Source organism: Phyllobates terribilis, unplaced genomic scaffold (genome assembly GCF_046119375.1).
Source record: "Phyllobates terribilis strain yellow unplaced genomic scaffold, ASM4611937v1 Scaffold_7__3_contigs__length_470593459, whole genome shotgun sequence".
NCBI classification, from domain to species: domain Eukaryota; kingdom Metazoa; phylum Chordata; class Amphibia; order Anura; family Dendrobatidae; genus Phyllobates; species Phyllobates terribilis.
Genome location: NW_027362767.1, coordinates 203,599,995 through 203,621,210, shown reverse-complemented (window position 1 = coordinate 203,621,210; position 21,216 = coordinate 203,599,995). Strand labels below are relative to the sequence as shown.

The 21,216-nt window shown below is 47.6% G+C and overlaps 1 protein-coding gene across 4 annotated transcripts in view; it reads left to right on the top strand.

Moving 5' to 3' along the window:
* The window catches only part of LOC141154171 (diacylglycerol kinase eta-like), a 269,412-nt gene that overhangs the window by 147,604 nt on the left and 100,592 nt on the right, over positions 1-21,216 (top strand). For all 4 annotated transcript variants that reach the window (XM_073639678.1, XM_073639679.1, XM_073639677.1 and 1 more), the window contains one exon: positions 18,777-18,887. In XM_073639678.1, the coding sequence (XP_073495779.1) occupies positions 18,777-18,887 (111 nt within the window). The remainder of the gene's footprint in view (positions 1-18,776; positions 18,888-21,216) is intronic.

Here is a 21,216-nt window from a genome sequence, read left to right as displayed (position 1 = left end):
GGAAGTTCTTCCCCTCCCAAGACTGGGCAGGAGGTGTGGCATGCACAGGATCCCTGACCAAAGGACCTCCCACCTGCTCTCAGACATAACACTACATTACTGTGGAAACCAGACCCCTGGGGTGCCACATAAGCTCTTATGGTCAGTGGGGTCCTCTCTCTCTCCTGTAGAGTGTAAGCTCTTATGGTCAGTGGGGACCTCTCTCTCTCTCCTGTAGAGTGTAAGCTCTTATGGTCAGTGGAGTCTTCTCTCTCTCCTGTAGAGTGTATGCTCTTATGGTCAGCGGGGTCCTCTCTCTCCTGTAGAGTGTAAGCTCTTATGATCAGCGGGGTCCTCTCTCTCCTGTAGAGTGTAAGCTCTTATGGTCAGTGAGGTCCTCTCTCTCTCTCCTGTAGAGTGTAAGCTCTTATGGTCAGCGGGGTCCTCTCCTGTAGAGTATAAGCTCTAATGATCAGTGGGGACCTCTCTCTCTCCTGTAGAGTGTAAGCTCTTATGGTCAGCGGGGTCCTCTCTCTCCTGTAGAGTGTAAGCTCTTATGATCAGCGGAGTCCTCTCTCTCTCCTGCAGAGTGTAAGCTCTTATGGTCAGTGTGGTCCTCTCTCTCTCTTCTGTAGAGTGTAAGCTCTTATGGTCAGCAGGGTCCTCTCTCTCCTGTAGAGTGTAAGCTATTATGGTCAGTGAGGTCCTCTCTCTCTCCTGTAGAGTGTAAGCTCTTATGGTGAGTGGGGTCCTCTCTCTCTCCTGTAGAGTGTAAGCTCTTATGATCAGTGGGGACCTCTCTCTCTCCTGTAGAGTGTAAGCTCTTATGGTCAGCGGGGTCCTCTTTCTCCTGTAGAGTGTAAGCTCTTATAATCAGCGGAGTCCTCTCTCTCTCCTGCAGAGTGTAAGCTCTTATGGTCAGTGGGGTCCTCTCTCTCTCTTCTGTAGAGTGTAAGCTGTTATGGTCAGCAGGGTCCTCTCTCTCCTGTAGAGTGTTAGCTCTTATGGTCAGTGAGATCCTCTCTCTCTCCTGTAGAGTGTAAGCTCTTATGGTCAGTGGGGTCCTCTCTTTCTCCTGTAGAGTGTAAGCTCTTATGATCAGTGGGGACCTCTCTCTCTCCTGTAGAGTGTAAGCTCTTATGGTCAGCGGGGTCCTCTCTCTCCTGTAGAGTGTAAGCTCTTATGATCAGCGGAGTACTGTCTCTCTCCTGCAGAGTGTAAGCTCTTATGGTCAGTGGGGTCCTCTCTCTCTCTTCTGTAGAGTGTAAGCTCTTATGGTCAGCAGGGTCCTCTCTCTCCTGTAGAGTGTAAGCTCTTATGGTCAGTGAGGTCCTCTCTCTCTCTCCTGTAGAGTGTTAGATCTTATGGTCAGTGAAGTCCTCTCTCTCTCTCCTGTAGAGTGTAAGCTCTTATGGTCAGTGAGGTCCTCTCTCTCTCCTGTAGAGTGTAAGCTCTTATGGTCAGTGAGGTCCTCTCTCTCTCCTGTGGAGTGTAAGCTCTTATGGTCAGTGTGGTCCTCTCTCTCTCCTGTAGAGTGTAAGCTCTTATGGTCAGTGGAGTCCTCTCTCTCTCTCCTGTAGAGTGTAAGCTCTTATGGTCAGCGGGGTCCTCTCTCTCCTGTAGAGTGTAAGCTCTTATGGTCAGTAGGGTCCTCTCTCTCCTGTAGAGTGTAAGCTCTTATGGTCAGCAGGGTCCTCTCTCTCTCACCTGTAGAGTGTAAGCTCTTATGATCAGCGGGGTCCTCTCTCTCCTGTAGAGTGTAAGCTCTTATGGTCAGTGAGGTCCTCTCTCTCTCTCCTGTAGAGTGTAAGCTCTTATGGTCAGCGGGGTCCTCTCGCTCTCCTGTAGAGTGTAAGCTCTTATGGTCAGCGGGGTCCTCTCCTGTAGAGTGTAAGCTCTTATGATCAGTGGGGACCTCTCTCTCTCCTGTAGAGTGTAAGCTCTTATGGTCAGCGGGGTCCTCTCTCTCCTGTAGAGTGTAAGCTCTTATGGTCAGTGGGGTCCTCTCTCTCTCTTCTGTAGAGTGTAAGCTCTTATGGTCAGCAGGGTCCTCTCTCTCCTGTAGAGTGTAAGCTCTTATGGTCAGTGAGGTCCTCTCTCTTTCTCCTGTAGAGTGTAAGCTCTTATGGTCAGTGAGGTCCTCTCTCTCTCCTGTAGAGTGTAAGCTCTTATGGTCAGTGGGGTCCTCTCTCTCTCCTGTAGAGTGTAAGCTCTTATGGTCAGTGGGGTCCTCTCTCTCTCTCCTGTAGAGTGTAAGCTCTTATGGTCAGTGGAGTCCTCTCTTTCTCTCCTGTAGAGTGTAAGTTCTTATGGTCAGTGAGGTCCTCTCTCTCTCCTGTAGAGTGTTAGCTCTTCTGGTCAGTGAAGTCCTCTCTCTCTCTCCTGTAGAGTGTAAGCTCTTATGATCAGTGGGGACCTCTCTCTCTCCTGTAGAGTGTAAGCTCTTATGGTCAGTGAGGTCCTCTCTCTCTCCTGTGGAGTGTAAGCTCTTATGGTCAGTGTGGTCCTCTCTCTCTCCTGTAGAGTGTAAGCTCTTATGGTCAGTGGAGTCCTCTCTCTCTCTCTCTCCTGTAGAGTGTAAGCTCTTATGGTCAGTGGGGTCCTCTCTCTCCTGTAGAGTGTAAGCTCTTATGGTCAGCGGGGTCCTATATCTCCTGTAGAGTGTAAGCTCTTATGGTCAGTGGGGTCCTCTTTCTCCTGTAGAGTGTAAGCTCTTATGATCAGCGGGATCCTCTCTCTCTCCTGTAGAGTGTAAGCTCTTATGGTCAGTGTGGTCCTCTCTCTCTCCTGTAGAGTGTAAGCTGTTATGGTCAGTGGAGTCCTCTCTCTCTCTCTTGTAGAGTATAAGCTCTTATGGTCAGTGGGGTCCTCTCTCTCCTGTAGAGTGTAAGCTCTTATGGTCAGCGGGATCCTATCTCTCCTGTAGAGTGTAAGCTCTTATGGTCAGTGGGGTCCTCTCTCTCCTGTAAAGTGTAAGCTCTTATGATCAGCGGGATCCTCTCTCTCTCCTGTAGAGTGTAAGCTCTTATGGTCAGTGAGGTCCTCTCTCTCTCTCCTGTAGAGTGTAAGCTCTTATGATCAGTGGGGTCCTCTCTCTCCTGCAGGGTGTAAGCTCTTATGATCAGTGGGGTCCTTTCTCTCCTGTAGAGTATAAGGTCTTATGGTCAGTGGGGTCCTCTACTGTAGAGTGTAAGCTCTTATGATCAGCAGGGTCCTTTCTCTCTCCCGTAGAGTGTAAGCTCTTATGGTCATTGGGGTCCTCTCACTCCTGTAGAGTGTAAGCTCTTATGGTCAGTGGTGTCCTCTCTCTCTCCTGTACAGTGTAAGCTCTTATGGTCAGTGGAGTCCTCTCTCTCCTGTAGCGTGTAAGCTCTTATGGTCATCGGGATCCTCTCTTTCCTGTAGAGTGTAAGCTCTTATGGTCAGTGGGATCCTCTCTCTCTCCTGTAGAGTGTAAGCTCTTATGGTCAGCGGAGTCCTCTCTCTCCTGTAGAGTGTAAGCTCTTATGGTCAGCGGGGTCCTCTCTCTCCTGTAGAGTATAAGCCCTTATGGTCAGCGGGGTCCTCTCTCTCTCCTGTAGAGTGTAAGCTCTTATGGTCAGTGGAGTCCTCTCTCTCCTGTAGAGTGTAAGCTCTTATGATCAGTGGAGTCCTCTCTCTCCTGTACAGTGTAAGCTCCTATGGTCAGCGGGTTCCTCTCTGTCCTGTAGAGTGTAAGCTCTTATGGTCAGTGAGGTCCTCTCTCTCTCCTGTAGAGTGTAAGCTCTTATGGTCAGTGGGGTCCTCTTTCTCTCCTGTAGAGTGTAAGCTCTTATGGTCAGTGGAGTCCTCTCTCTCCTGTAGAGTGTAAGCTCTTATGGTCAGTGGGGTCCTCTCTCTCTCCTGTAGAGTGTAAGCTCTTATGGTCAGTGGAGTCCTCTCTCTCCTATGGAGTCTAAGCTCTTATGGTCAGTGGGGTCCTCTCTGTCTCCTGTAGAGTGTAAGCTCTTATGGTCAGTGGAGTCCTGTCTCTCCTGTAGAGTGTAAGCTCTTATGGTCAGCGGGGTCCTCTCTCTTCTGTAGAGTGTAAGCTCTTATGGTCAGCGGGGTCCTCTTTCTCTCCTGTAGAGTGTAAGCTCTTATGGTCAGTGGAGTCCTCTCTCTCCTGTAGAGTGTAAGCTCTTATGGTCAGTGGGGTCCTCTCTCTCTCCTGTAGAGTGTAAGCTCTTATGGTCAGTGGAGTCCTCTCTCTCCTGTGGAGTCTAAGCTCTTATGGTCAGTGGGGTCCTCTCTGTCTCCTGTAGAGTGTAAGCTCTTATGGTCAGTGGAGTCCTGTCTCTCCTGTAGAGTGTAAGCTCTTATGGTCAGCGGGGTCCTCTCTCTTCTGTAGAGTGTAAGCTGTTATGGTCAGTGGGGTCCTCTTTCTCTCCTGTAGAGTGTAAGCTCTTATGGTCAGTGGAGTCCTCTCTCTCCTGTAGAGTGTAAGCTCTTATGGTCAGTGGGGTCCTCTCTTATGTAGAGTGTAAGTTCTTATGGTCAGCGGGGTCCTCTCTCTTCTGTAGAGTGTAAGCTGTTATGGTCAGTGGGGTCCTCTTTCTCTCCTGTAGAGTGTAAGCTCTTATGGTCAGTGGAGTCCTCTCTCTCCTGTAGAGTGTAAGCTCTTATGGTCAGTGGGGTCCTCTCTCTCTCCTGTAGAGTGTAAGCTCTTATGGTCAGTGGAGTCCTCTCTCTCCTGTGGAGTCTAAGCTCTTATGGTCAGTGGGGTCCTCTCTGTCTCCTGTAGAGTGTAAGCTCTTATGGTCAGTGGAGTCCTGTCTCTCCTGTAGAGTGTAAGCTCTTATGGTCAGCGGGGTCCTCTCTCTCCTGTAGAGTGTAAGCTGTTATGGTCAGCGGGGTCCTGTCTCTCCTATAGAGTGTAAGCTCTTATGGTCAGCGGGGTCCTGTCTCTTCTGTAGAGTGTAAGCTCTTATGGTCAGTGGGGTCCCTTCTCTCTCTCTTCTGTAGAGTGTAAGCTCTTATGGTCAGCAGAGTCCTCTCTCTCCTGTAGAGTGTAAGCTCTTATGGTCAGTGAGGTCCTCTCTCTTCTGTAGAGTGTAAGCTCTTATGGTCAGCAGAGTCCTCTCTCTCCGGTAGAGTGTAAGCTCTTATGGTCAGCGGGGTCCTGTCTCTCCTATAGAGTGTAAGCTCTTATGGTCAGCGGGGTCCTGTCTCTTCTGTAGAGTGTAAGCTCTTATGGTCAGTGGGGTCCCTTCTCTCTCTCTTCTGTAGAGTGTAAGCTCTTATGGTCAGCAGAGTCCTCTCTCTCCTGTAGAGTGTAAGCTCTTATGGTCAGCAGGGTCCTCTCTCTCCTGTAGAGTGTAAGCTCTTATGATCAGTGGGGTCCTTTCTCTCTCTCTCTCCTGTAGAGTGTAAGCTCTTATGGTCAGCAGGGTCCTCTCTCTCCGGTAGAGTGTAAGCTCTTATGGTCAGTGGAGTCTTCTCTCTCTCCTGTTGAGTGTAAGCTCTTATGGCCAGCGGGGTCCTCTCTCTTCTGTAGAGTGTAAGCTCTTATGGTCAGCGGGGTCCTCTCTCTTCTGTAGAGTGTAAGCTCTTATGGTCAGCGTGGTCCCCTCTCTCTCTCCTCTCCCTTACATGTATTTTATGAGCGATTACAAGCTTTGCAGTATTGCAATGTATTCAGCACAAGTAGAATTTTTGGTAATAATTCGGGAGAATTTGGATTTCAGAGGATTTGCTCCTCTCGATAGTTTAGGTATTCTACAAGGTCTTGACTTGTTTACTTGTCGCCAATATAGTTTCGTTTTTTTTAAAAGTCCTTTTCATCCAAAACAGATGAAAGTCATGCGCTGTCTGATGTTATACATATGTATCTGCTTGCAGATTTTTGAGTGAGGAAAGATTCTCTGCATAAGACCATAGTATTATTGCGAAAAAATCATAATCAGTTTTTTTTTTAACTGTAAATGAAAAAAATGTCCTACACTTATTAGTCACTGTAGCCATATAATGCAGTGACATCTCTTGCTCCAGGAGCCGTGCATACACTGGATTATGCCACATAACATATACTAAAAGCAGCTTTTATTTTTCTTATGTTCACTGTCCTCCTCAATATATGTTTCATGATGTCGCTGCAACTAGCTGTGTTCAGTGAAGATTAGATTATGGTTAAAAATACACCAGGAAATGTCACTTCAAAATGAAATTTGGCAGCGAATCTTCTCTACTGTATGCATGTTAGTTTCTCCTGTTTTTACGCTCCTTAGTTTGCAGCAATTAATATATTTGCATTGTTTGATAGCTAGTCTAATCTAAATGTCAACATTGGATTTAGTGCCATGGAAATACCTGCCGGGTTTTAACGCCAATGTTTGAACAGAGGTGAAACATCACATATGTAATAGTTTAAAACGCCTGAGGAAGCTTCATTCTGGGGCGAAACACATCCTTTAATTTATAGTGTTTATAAATAAACTACCAACCATGTACAGGTGTATTTTTTGGATTGCAAATCTTTCCCAGTGGTCACAATTTTCTTCTTTTGAACAAACCATCAGAAGCCAAATATCAAAAGTAGAAAAAAAGCAGCACTGCAAAGTAAAACCTTCATGTATTCCCCTTGCAGCGTTTCAGCTGTATTAGCCTTTTTCTAGCAATTTTTGGATTATTCTTAGTTTGGATTTTCACCTTTAGGCTTTGTGCACACAGAGTGTTTCAGACACCGACGCACATACTGAGTTTTCCCCTGGTGAAATTTCTTCATGAAAATGCCGGCCGTCATTTTCCTGACGCAACGTTGCTGATGGTTTCGCCGGTGTTCTTCTGGCATCTTTTGCTTTATACTATAAAAGAGAAACCACCTGATAAATGAGCACGTCACTTAACAGAAGTGACATAAGACGGAGCCTGTGCACAGTGGTGTCGTTTTTACATTGCCATGCCTTATGTTCATTTTTGGGGCACTTTTGTGATGTTTTTTCAGGCGGATTCCACCAGAAAATGCTCAAAAGAATAAACATAAGCATTTCTATGCAAAAACGACTTACTGTGCCTTTGTTCAGCCATTCCAACATCTTCTAACAGCTTCAGGTTTCTAAAAACGCCAAGCAGTTAAGGGAAGTGACCTGTCCATCCTTCTGGCGTTTTCTTCTCGAGAGACGCTCTGTACTTTACAATACAAGTCAATGGAAAGCTCGAAAGATGCCCAGAAGACACCTGGATGTCCTTTTGAGTGTTTTGCCAACATTTTTGCTTAAAAATTTGCTAGTGGTTTCTTGATTATTCAATGGAGTGAAAAAAAACACTGGAAAATGACAATAAAGAAGAAGTCACAAAAACTATGGGAAAACCCTCCAAAAAAAGGCTGGTGGCCAGAACCCTTGGTAGAAGGCTCAGGAAATAACAGAAAAAAATGACAGAGTTTCCTGAAGCCTCTTCTGGTTTAGAAACTCGATGGGTCTGTCCAGGGGTGGATTAAGAGTAGCAAGGGCCCCGGGCAATTTAGAAGGCGCGCCCCCATCCCCCCCCACACACACACCTGATGTATCACATGTCACATGATCCCCTGTGATAGATCATGTGATAGTTCACGTGAAATTAATTTGGCACAATATTAATTATAATATTTTTTTTTAGGCTGTGTGCCCACTATGCGTTTTTTAAGCGTTTCCGCAGCGGCAATTCCACTGCAGAAATGCTTAAAAAACGCTTGGTAGAAGGTCTGCCATGTTCCCCAATGATAATCCGCATGTGCTGTGCACATGCTGCGGAAATTTCCGCTGCGAATTATCATTGGCGAAAAATCCGCAGCACTACCAATTATTTTGCGTAAGCGCAGCGTTTTCGCCGCCATTGACTTGCATTGGAACACATGGAATCCGCATCACTGCATCTGTACATGCAGAATCCATGCGTTTCAATATGCGGATGGTACCCGGGTTTGGAGAAGAGGAGACTCTCCTCCGGACCCGGGTACCATAGAACCTGTAAAAAAAGAATAAAATAAAAAATAAATATCGTGCTTACCTTCTGATGGCCCCCGGTGTCTTTATCCGATGCGTCCTGGCTTGCCGGCAGCTCGCGATGGTCTGAAAAGGACCTGCCGTGACGTCGTTTAGTCATGTGACGGGTCACGCGACCGCTGACGTCGGCAGGCCATCAGAAGGTAAGTATATATTTTTTATTTTTTACCATTCTTTTACGGTCACACTATATAAATCCTTGCTGGTTGCATGGATTTATATAGTGTGACCAAGTTGTCAAGCACTTTCCAAGTGATGCTAAAATCGCTTGTCAACCCGCATGTGGAAATGCAAGTGAAGAACGCTTCACATCCTCATGTCCCTGGCAGGAAAACGCATGTACAATCCGCATGTAAAATCCGCATGTACAATCCGCATGCGTTTTTTCTGCTAGGGAGATGCAGAAACGCTAAAAAAAAATCCGGAACATTTCTGTATTGTGGGCACATAGCCTTAAATTAATTGTATGACTCAATATTGAGCACACGTAGCCATCTATACACAGCAGGAGGCCGCACGTAGCCATCTATACACAGCAGGAGGCCGCACGTAGCCATCTATACACAGCGGGAGGCTGCACGGTGCCATCTATACACAGCGGGAGGCCGCACGTAGCCATCTATACACAGCAGGAGGCCGCACGGCGCCATCTATACACAGCGGGAGGCCGCACGTAGCCATCTATACACAGCGGGAGGATGCACGGTGCCATCTATACACAGCGGGAGGCCGCACGTAGCCATCTATACACAGCGGGAGGCTGCACGGTGCCATCTATACACAGCGGGAGGCCGCACGTAGCCATCTATACACAGCAGGAGGCCGCACGTAGCCATCTATACACAGCGGGAGGCCGCACGTAGCCATCTATACACAGCGGGAGGCTGCACGGTGCCATCTATACACAGCGGGAGGCCGCACGTAGCCATCTATACACAGCGGGAGGCTGCACGGTGCCATCTATACACAGCGGGAGGCCGCACGTAGCCATCTATACACAGCAGGAGGCCGCACGGCGCCATCTATACACAGCGGGAGGCCGCACGTAGCCATCTATACACAGCAGGAGGCCGCACGGCGCCCCCCCAGAGACAGCAGGAGGCCACACGGCGCCATCTATACACAGCAGGAGGCCGCACGGCGCCATCTATACACAGCGGGAGGCCGCACGGCGCCCCCCCAGAGACAGCAGGAGGCCGCACGGCGCCATCTATACTCAGCAGGAGGCTGCACGTAGCCATCTATACACAGCAGGAGGCCGCACGGCGCCATCTATACACAGCGGGAGGCCGCACTGAGCCCCCCCCAGAGACAGCAGGAGGCCGCACGGCGCCATCTATACTCAGCAGGAGGCCGCACGTAGCCATCTATACACAGCAGGAGGCCGCACGGCGCCATCTATACACAGCAGGGGGCCGCACGGCGCCATCTATACACAGCAGGAGGCCGCACGTAGCCATCTATACACAGCAGGAGGCCGCACGTAGCCATCTATACACAGCAGGAGGCCGCACGGCGCCATCTATACACAGCGGGAGGCCGCACTGAGCCCCCCCCAGAGACAGCAGGAGGCCGCACGGCGCCATCTATACTCAGCAGGAGGCCGCACGTAGCCATCTATACACAGCAGGAGGCCGCACGGCGCCATCTATACACAGCAGGGGGCCGCACGGCGCCATCTATACACAGCAGGGGGCCGCACGGCGCCATCTATACACAGCAGGGGGCCGCATGGCACCATCTATACACAGCAGGGGGCGCACGGCGCCATCTATACACAGCGGGGGGGCCGCACAGCGCCATCTAAAAACAGCGGGGGGCCGCACGGCGCCATCTATACACAGCGGGGGGCCGCACGGCGCCATCTATACACAGCAGGGGGCCGCACGGCGCCATCTATACACAGCGGGGGGCCACACGGCGCCATCTATACACAGCGGGGGGCCGCACGGCGCCATCTATACACAGCAGGGGGCCGAACGGCACCATCTATACACAGCGGGGGGCCGCACGGTGCCATCTATACACAGCAGGGGGCCGCACGGCGCCATCTATACATAGCGGGGGGGCGCATGGCGCCATCTATACACAGCCGGGGGCCGCACGGCGCCATCTATACATAGTGGGAGGCCACACGGCGCCCCCCCCCCCCAGAGACAGCAGTAGGCTGCACGGCGCCAACTATACTCAGCAGGAGGCTGCACGCAGTCACGCGCACACACAAACATATACAGACATATACATACACGCATAAACACATTTGAAACACAAAAATACATATAAACAGACATCACACAATGATATCTGCCTGCACATACACACCTACACACACATACATACACACACACACATACATACACACACACACACACACACATACATACACACATATACACAGACTCACCGTACCCCGGCTCCATTCTTCCTGCCTGCTCTGACTTCTCCGTTGCAGCAGTGCAGGCCGGGCGCGCACTGCGTGACGTCACAGCTAGGAGACACGGCCGCGCACAGGGCCGTGTCTCCTAGCAGTGACGCGGCCGGGCCAGCACAGGGAAGTTAACTGCTGCAGTGCTGGCCTGGCCGATGAAGAAGTAGCGGCGGCCGCTGCTGGGGGAGCGGTCCGGGGCCCCCCCTCCCGCCACTGCTACCGGTATGTGCCGCGGCTGCCCGCACATATAATGAGGGCAATCCGGCATTAGACTCCCCGCCCGGAGCCGCGGGCCCCCTGCAGGCTCGGGTCCCCGGGCGGTAGTCCGGATTGCCTTCATTATAATCTGCCTATGGGTCCGTCTGAGTTTAAAAGACATTGTGTGCACAGAGCCATATACTCGAGGAGCCGAGTACCTGAGGATGTTTCACAGCCGGTGTGCTCCATAGTTTTAGAGACTTCAACCTATAATAATGAAAAAACAATGCTACAAATGCTGTTTTTATTTTGCACACCTCTCAAAAAAATAAAAAGTGATCAAAAGCTGCAAATATATTCAGCTTATCCAATAAAAGCTGCAGATTGTTTCACAAAAAAAACAAACCCTCACACAGATCTGTCAAGGGAAAATCAAAAATGTCATGGGTCTAAGATTATGTTTTTTGATTACGGCGCAAAAACAAATATTTTTTTATTATGTTAAAGGGAATCTGACAGCTGATGCATGCTCCCCGATCCACGCTCAGCATGTACCAGGCACTGGCTGCACAGTTTAACGTCCTAGAAAACATAGTTTAATAGCTACCGGGGACCAAGCCGAACAGGAGACTGGTCGGACAGTCGGTCCCCGGCAGCTTCTCCCCTCCTGTTGCCTTTGATTGATAGGTCTCTCCCTATACATGTCCTCAGAGAGAGACCTGTCACTCCATGGCAGCAGGTGGGGAGAAACTGCCATGGACTGAGCCGCACAGGACACTGGTCGGACAGTCGGTCCCCGGCAGCTTCTCCCTGCCTGCTGCCCTTGATTGATAGGTCTCTACCTATACATGTCCTCAGAGAGAGACCTGTCACTCCATGGCAGCGGGGGGGGGGGGGGGGAAGAAGCTGTCGCAGACCGAGCTGCACAGGAGACTGATCGGACAGTCGGTTCCCGGCAGCTTCTTCCTGCCCATTGCCCTTGATTGATAGGTCTCTCCCTATACATGTCCACAGGGAGAGACCTGTCACTCCATGGCAGCAGGTGGGGAGAAGCTGCCACGGACCGAACCGCAGAGGAGACTGGTCGGACAGTCGGTCCCCGGCAGCTTCTCCCCGCCCGCTGCCCTTGATTGATAGGTCTCTCCCTATACATGTCCACAGGGAGAGACCTGTCACTCCATGGCAGCATGTGGACAGAAGCTGCCTGGGACTCTTAAAACCAGACCAACATTTTTATGATGTGTTTTATGAGTGTTTTTTTTTTAAATTCTGTACCTGTTTTTCCTGCCATTTTTGTAGCCGTGGAGAGAAGTCTATGGAAAAAAACATCATACCTAGAGCATGCTACAGTAAAAAAAATACCATTGATCCACAAAACACTACAAAGAATACCAAGACGCTATGTAAGGAGACTTTTCAGTATTTTGCTATAAACTTCTAAAACTTCTATAAACTTTTAAGCTGATACAAATAAATCTCACACATAGATCTCGATGCTCAGACTGTGGGAGCAGCAGGATTTATTAGTCAGAATTTATTATACTGGACAACCCCCTTTTAAATGTCCCCAATAAAATGAAAAAAGCATATTTACCTCCTCATCTCTGCTCCACGCACTGCGTCCCCCAGCGATTGAGCTCCGCAGCCAATCAGCTGGCGCTCAATACCTGCACCCTTCACAGTTCCATCAGAAACACAATATTCTTATAATGAAAAGGTTTTTTTTTTCTTTCATCAAGGTTGGACCACAGTCACTTGAGGAACTGTTTTTTATGATACCAGTTCATAGCTTCAATAGATTACTTGAAGCCAAACACCATAAATGCCAGTGTAAATATATAGAATACTGGTAGAATGTTGATCTAGTCTGATTGTCATGTGAGATCAGGTAAGGAATTTATTTTTAACTTTTAGAGTAAATTGTTTCCTGCTCTATTGGTTTTGTTCTATCCTTCGCTAAATAAAGGTGGAAGCTAACATAGAAACATTGTTTGTAAGGCTGTAAAAAAAGACATATGTCCATCTAGTCCAGCCTAAGACCCTGCAAATAATCCCTCGGATTAGGAAATGTTCCTATTATTAGGGAAAAATTTCTTCCTGGATACAAATATACTCGTATCATTTGGAATAAATCTGTTGGTCCTTCTCCCATTACACCCCTCTCTTCCCCTGATCAGACTTAATGAACAAATGTATGTTTTTTTCCATCACACTAAGGTTATGTTCATTACTGTGGTTGTAGTGTTCATATTTGGCAAAGTTTACTCTAACAGATGCCACAGTACTGGGATATCACTGCACAATTTGACACTGGTCAACGGATTGTGCAGTGTTAAAGTTATCTGTGGGATAGGGAATAAATTCTCGATCGCTGGGTGTCCCAGCCATTGGTATGTTATCTCCTATCCCATAGATAGCAGATAAATTCCAAATTTGAAAATATCCCTTTAAGTTATTGCCTTTTGTGACAAGTTATCAAGATGATGTATTGTTTATCATGCAAAGATAGAGGTAGGTGGAAGGTCCTTAAAGATGATTTCAAGGAATTAGGCTGAAAGCTTAAAGCAAGGGCCTTGAAGGTATTATTTTCTGAAATACCACCTGTACTACGTGCCACGCCGGAGAGGCAGTGGGAGATTAGGGAGGTGAATAAGTGGCTCGGGAATTGGTGTAGGAAGGAGAGTTTGAGTTTCTGGAGAACTCGGCTGACTTCTCTGTTGACTAAAGGCTCTATGCTAGGGACGGGCTGCACCTCAATGGGGAGGGTGCAGCTGTGCTGGGGGAGAAAATGGCTAGAAGGTTGGAGGAGTGTTTAAACTTGGGGGGAAGTTAATTACTGTACAGGAGCTGAATATAATGTAGACAGTAACCTAGGCATAAGTAATGAAATGGGGTGTGGCATGGGGGAAGGGGATAGGACAGTCAATAGAGTAAGTAGGAATAGAGGTACAGAGGAATACAAAAAGTGCATGTACACTAATGCCAGATGCCTCTCCAACAAGATGGAGGAATTAGAATTAATACTGTTGGAAGAAAATTATGATATGGTGGAGATAACATAGACACGGCTGGGCGAGAGATAACGGAGACACAGCCGGACAACATGACAGAAACATGGCCAGACGACAGATAATGGAGACGGTTTTCCCGCCACAGAAACGTATTTAAACCGCTTGGTAATAGGTCTGCCATGTAGAGAAATGATAATCCGCATGATGCGCAAATTTCCGAGACGGATTATCATTGCGGCAAAAAACGCAGCCCAACCAATTCAGGCGTGATTCCTCTGCGAATTCGCGCCCATTGACTTGCATTGAAACGCAGCAAACCCGCATGTATAATATCTATACATGCGGATTTGCTGCGTTTCAATGTAAATCAATAGGTGCAAAATTGTGCCGGAATCGTGCGACCATCAGGTGATCAGTCCCGGCAGCAATCAGCTGATGGTCACGTGACCATCAGCTGATTGCTGAAGCCGGTAATCAGCTGAGCAGTCTCATGACCGATCAGCTGATTGCTAAAGCCGGTAATCAGCTGAGCAGTCTCATGACCGATCAGCTGATTGCTAAAGCTGGTAATCAGCTGAGCAGTCTCATGGCTGATCAGCTGATGCTTATCGTGGGAACCTTCACACGAAGGTTCTCACGGTCTCTTGCTCAAGGGGGCTCATCATCTGATCTTCAGCTGATGAACCCCAGTGACCCACTGCAGCACTGTATACTGACAGGGGGTGATTTTACACCCCTGTCAGTATACAGTGCTGTATTCTACAGCTGTGACATCAGGGATTGCTGATGTCACAGCTGTAGAAATGACCCGGATCGATGTGGGACAGTCGTGATCGTGGACTGCGTCGTTGACGGCGGGCAGGTGAGGGATATTGTTGCTTGTTTTTTTTATGTTTTTTTCAGGAGATCGAGGGCTTCGCGGAGGCGTGTAATAAAAAAAATTGTAGAACTGTGTGATTTTTATTTCATTAAAATACTTTACTCTGGCCGTGTCTTTTATTGAAAAAGCGGCAACCATTTAACCACTCGGTTAGTAATGGGGGCGTCTTATAGACATTGAAATGGACATTGAAATTAAATCTATATAAATGTAAGGTAATGCACTTGGGCAGAGGAAATAAAATGTATAATTATATGCTTAATTGTAAAACACTGGATAAAACTGTAACTGAAAAAGACCTGGGTGTATTGGTGGACAGAAAATTCCACTTTAGTGATCAGTGTCAGGCAGCTGCTGCCAAGGCAAATAAAATAATGGGATGCATTAAAAGAGGCATAGATGCTCATGACAAGAACATAGTTTTGCCGCTATATAGGTCACTAGTGCGGACACACCAAGAATACTGGGGATAATTTTATGCATAATAAAGACTGAACTAGAGCGGGTGCAGAGAAGAGCAACCAATGTTATTAAAGGACTATGGGGTCTGCAATACCAAGACAGGGTATTACACTTGGGGTTATTCAATTTGGAAAAGCGAAGGCTGAGGGGTGATCTTATTACAATATACATATACTGTATATGAGGGGACAGTACAGAGATCTGTATAATGAGCTTTTTACACTTAGGCCGGCGACAGTGACAAGAGGTGACTCTACGTCTAGAGGAAACAAGGTGTAATTATAATCACAGACACAGATTCTTTACTGTAAGAGCAGTGAGACTGTGAATTCTTTACTGTTAGAGCAGTGAAACTATAGTTTCTTTACTGTAAGAGCAGTGAGACTATGGATTCTTTACTGTAAGAGCAGTGACACTATAGTTTCTTTACTGTAAGAGCAGTGAGACTATGGATTCTTTACTGTAAGAGCAGTGAGACTATAGTTTCTTTACTGTAAGAGCAGTGAGACTATGGATTCTTTAATGTAAAAGCAGTGAGACTATGGATTCTTTACTGTAAGAGCAGTGAGACTATAGTTTCTTTACTGTAAGAGCAGTGAGACTATGGATTCTTTAATGTAAGAGCAGTGAGACTATGGATTCTTTACTGTAAGAGCAGTGAGACTATAGTTTCTTTACTGTAAGAGCAGTGAGACTATGGATTCTTTAATGTAAGAGCAGTGAGACTATGGATTCTTTAATGTAAGAGCAGTGAGACTATGGAACTCTCTGCCAAATTATGTTGTAATGGTTGATTCACTACTAAAATTCAAGAAGGGTCTTTTCTTGATAAATAAAATATTACAGGTTATAGGCACTGGATTCTGCTGATGGGTGTTGATCCCGGGAACTAGTCTTATTGCTGTATGTAGATTTTATTGAAACAGCAACACACAGCCCAGTAAGTGACATCGCTGGAATCAGGGTCTCTGTCTCTTCATCATGCTGCTCTCAGATGACATAGAAAAACTTGCTGACAAATTCCCTGTGACATATATTGTATATATATTTTTTACTCAGTTGTGACTTTCAAGGAAAGAGATATATTTCAGAAAACCGCATACTGCATGTATATATGTTTTTTTACATGGAAGTCTATAATCGACAGCTGCTACAATATGTCTATGAAGTGTCATACATAAGAGCCTTCCTTGGAGGTATTCTGTAAGTGTTTTCTACATATTTTTAGCTAAAAAATTAAAAAATTAAAAGGTGACTCGCTAACCTTAGTCACTTATATGATCCACCTATGTGAAACTGGTGTCTTCCGTTATATGGTCAGTATATGGTGGTAATATTAATACCTGTATAATAGGCTTTATTCAATAATGGTTTGGTAATTCCATGGAATGAGGGTAGTGATAATGGTAGAGGCCGAAGTCTTTCGGTAACAATTCAGCATGGTATAGTGGTATTATTGGTGTGATCGGTTTTCTTATAATGTGTTTCATTCATTAATATTGAATTGCTGTATTGTGGTAGTATTGGTCTTAGTATAGCGGTATTATTCGATAAATATCAATACCTCAGTGTATATAAAGATTTCTTGTGTGTGAGAGGAGGGCGCATATAACTTGACTCATTTGCCCCTGAATTTCTAAGAGTCTTGAAACTCCGTGACACAGTGCCTTCTGTAACATCCCTGGCGGCGTGCTGGCATGGTTTACCATCTCCCACCATGCAAGACCGCCATCTTACCTATCAATCCAGGCTGCACACTTTGCTCCAGTACCTGCTGTGTCTCTTGTCTGATTGCTTAGGGCGGCGGCGCGGCTACTGCCTGATTCTTATAGTTACTGTGTGCGCACTCCTAATGCCTCCCCAGCCTATTGCTGTGAGTCACTGAATACTTAAACCCCCTCCACCCAATAGGGGGTGCCTGAGCAACACTTTCATTCAGTGTGTTCTGTGCAACTGAGTTGCCAGGTCCTGTCCTGTATCTTGTCTGTTTCCGCCCCTGGGGGCTGTATACCCAGGCCTGTTACCTGTATCTGTGACTTCTAGTTTGTCTCCGCCACCCTGGGGGCTGAGTTCCCAGGCTCATTCCTGTATCTTATTCCTGGTTCAGTTCCTGTCTGAACTGGGTCCCAGCCCGTTACCTGTTTCTCTCTATGTCCTAACCTTCCCTTTTCCTGCAATGTCTGAACCTGCACCTAACTCCAACTCGTTGTCTCTGAACTTCTGTTTGTGAGTTTTGTGTTTACTCGCTACTTCATTGTAAGTACCTTGTGTGTATCTGGTTCTGCTTGTTCACCGCACCTGCGGTTTCGCTCTTCCCTGCTTGTTCACCGCACCTGCGGTTTCGCTCTGCCCTGCTTGTTCACCACACCTGCGGTTTTGCTCTGCCCTGCTTGTTCACCGCACTTGCGGTTTCGCTCTGCTCTGCTTGTTCACCGCACCTGGGGTTTTGCTTTGCTCTGCTTGTCCACCGCACCTGCGGTTTCGCTCCGCTCTGCTTTTCCACTGCACCAGCGGTTTCGCTCTGCTCCGCTCTGCTTGTTCACCGCACCTGCGATTTTGCTCTACTCAGCTTGTTCATCGCACCTGCGGTTTAGCTCTGCTCAGCTTGTTCACCACACCTGCGGGTTTTGCTCTGCTCTGCTTGTCTACCACACCTGCGGGTTTTGCTCTGCTCTGCTTGTTTACCGCACCTGCGGGTTTTGCCCTGCTCTGCTTGTTTACCGCACTTGCGGGTTTTGCTCTGCTCTGCTTGTCTACCGCATCTGCAGGTTTTGCTCTGCTCTGCTTGTCTACCGCACCTGCGGCTCCGTTCCTGTGTCCCAGTCTGTACTGGTCCCTATCCTGCCTGCGTTCCTACCTGCCAGTACTCGCCTGTCTGCATGCCAGCCGTGCCTGCCAGTGCCCACCTGTTTGCATACCAGCCGTGCCTGCCAATACCCACCTGTCTGCATACCAGCCGAGCCTGCCAGTACCCACCTGTCTGTATGCCAGCCTAACCTGCCTGTTCCTGCATTCCCCGGTGTGGGTCAACAGCTGTGACCGGGGTCTGACCTGGAGTAGCACCTGGTCCCTCTGCTCGGTTCCTCCCTGGTTCACGGAGTCGACTGAGCCGCCGTGTGACCTTGGTCGGACCGAGTTGATACTTAGTTACGCCCCTCCAGGCACTCCTCGGTTCATGGTTCAGTGGGATCACTAATCATGCTCACGCCAGTCAGTCCGGGCGTGTGCGTAACACCTTCTATATAAGCTTAAAGGGGTTGCCCGGCCTTAGGCTACAAGTCACTCTATGTGACTGCAGACTTCTGAATCTTTACATCGTGCGCACTGCGCTGTGAGTATTCTCCTGTGCCACGTACGGGAGCGGACAGGTTCGTGACCGCAAGTATGTGCGGTCACATGCCAACTAGACATCTTCAGCCTCGTTCAATGCAAGTGTATTGAGAGAGGTCAGACATGTCTAGTCGGAATGTGGCCGGAAGTATGAAAATCACACACTTCCTGGTGCCAGCACCATAGGATCCTCCCTGCGCGCATTATGAGGATTCACAAGTTTGCTGTCATATAGAGTGACACATAGAGTGACTGCAGACTTGTAGGCTAAAGCCGCACAACCTCTTTAATGTGACTGTATTTTGGGGCTCCGTTTTTAATTTTTCCCAAGGCAACACATCCGGCCCTGTACATACCTTTTAGAGATCCGTTGAACAGTTACAGCAGTAAAGAGATATGTTTTTTACATTTGTGAATATTATTTGTGCATATTTTACTCACATTGAAAATTGTAACATGATTTTGGAATGTCTTTTTTTTTTTTGCAGAAAAGTGTAAAGGAAGGAATTCTGCTGAAACAGACCAGCTCCTTTCAGAGATGGAAGAGACGCTATTTCAAGCTCAGAGGACGGACATTGTACTACGCCAAAGATTCAAAGGTGACAAACTCTAAAGTGACTTCCACTTTTTGATGCATCAGAATATTACAATAATTACCGTATTTTTCGGACTATAAGATGCACCGGTCCATAAGACGCACCTAGGTTTTAGAGAAGGAAAATAGGAAAAAAAAATGTAAGCAAAAAATGTGGTCATGATGCCCTGTTATGGGGGAGGGGGTCTGCTGCTGACACTGGTATTGGGGTAATGTCCCCCAATTTCTCCATCCTGGTATGTATGGCCCTCCTTCCTGGTATACATGGCCCTCATCCCCATTCTGGAATGCATGGTACCCCTTGATCCCCCATCCTTGTATGCATGGCACCCCTTGATCCCCCATCCTTGTATGCATGGCACCCCTTGATCCTCCATCCTGGTATTCATGGCACCCATTGATCCCCCTTCCTGGTATGCATGGCTCCCCTTGATTCCCCATCTTGGTATGCATGGCACCCCTTTATCCCCCATCCTGGTATGTATGGGACCCCTTGAGCCCCCATCCTGGTATGAATGGCACCCCTTGAGCCCCCCATCTTGGTATGCATGGTACCCCTTGATCACCCATCCTGGTATGTATGGCACCCCTTGAGCCCCCATCCTGGTATGCATGGCACCATTTGAGCCCCCCATCCTGGTATGCATGGTACCCCTTGAGCCCCCATCCTGGTATGTATGGCACCCCTTGAGTCCCCATCCTGGTTTGCATGGCACCCCTTGATCACCCATCCTGGTATGTATGGCACCCCTTGATCACCCATCCTGGTATGTATGGCATCCCTTAATCATCCATCCTGGTATGTATGGCACCCCTTGAGCCCCCATCACACTGCCCACAAAAAACATAAACAATCATACTCACCTCCTCTCTCCTCCAGCGCTGTCCCGCTCTGCTTCCGACACTGTCACTGTGTGAGCCGCGCATGGCAGGGCGCGCATGGCATCCCTGCCATGCCCCCTCACACAGTGTGAGACGCTGTGCTGGAGTAGTCACTGCTCCCTACGCCGGGACTCTGTGCGTGAGGAGCAGTGACCATTCAGTTTGTTCAATAGCCGGCACACTGTACTGCAGCGCGGCTCCTGCTGCCGCTCTGCGGTCAGTGTGCCCGCTATTAAAGCTCATGAATATTCACTACAACCAATGGGTGTGGGGAGCAGAGAATATTCATTTTCTTTAGTAGCGGGCACAGCGCAGGCTGCAGCAGGCGGCTGCTGCTTCCTGTGCCCCGCTCATCCCCCGCTGCCGCTCCCCCACACCCACCACCATGCACGGCCATACAGTAATATAATATTCGGACTATAAGACGCACCCCCCACTTTCCTCCAAAATTTTGGAGGAAAAAAGTGCGTCTTATAGTCCGAAAAATACGGTAACTCATTTCTGGTCTTCACCAAGAAATAGCGCAGGCTTCTTCTAGGCCATGACATCCAAAGCCAATCTATGAAGAGTATTCATATACACTAAAATGGATGACTAAACTTTTTCTGTTTCTCATCCATTACCTACAATAGGGCATCTACTGCTAACATCAGAACATTATTCACATACACAATCGTCATTACACTCTAAAAACAGATGTGCTCAGAGATATCACAAAGGTCCGTGTGAATAATGTTACTTAGGCTAAATCTCTGTTGGGTTGGGAGATGTATTGCTAAATAAGGTAAACATTAATTATGTGGCCCAATATGTAGAGAGAAATGAACGGATTTACAAAAAATAAAAAATGTATAAGAAACAGAATAAACATTGTCATTCCTTCCAGTGTATGCAAATACTACAGGTTATGCTCCAGATGACCTCCAAAACTGGCGAAACTCGAGTCGGACTGCCTGCTGTTGTTTTTTTTTAGACTGGAGATAAGTGCACAGTCTGCACTGATTGATTTATTTTATATTTGACTGAGATCTACACTTTGAATTATTCAACAATAGTTGCAGAAACTCACTCAGCTTTTATGCACACACACTGATTACGAGCACACAGGTCACAGGTGAGGATGTTACCTTTAGTAGCCATTCAAACCCATTTGTTATCATTAAGATTTAGAAAGCGAAAACACAGTAGTTTGACAATAAATGGCTTCACCCAACCAATAACCGTTTTTTGTTATCATTCATATTCTCTGAAACAAGGCCAAGAAAGGAAAAATTCTGCCGGGGTGTGTAAACTTTTGAGCACAACTGTAAAGGCAGCAAGTAGTCTGGGGAAAAGCCGGGGTTTAGAAAACACTTAGATGATACTGTAATTTAGTTTTACAGAAGTGAAAGCAAATCCCCTAATAAAGTTATTTGTATTTTATAGCTTTCCACTTCCAAAATTAATAAAAA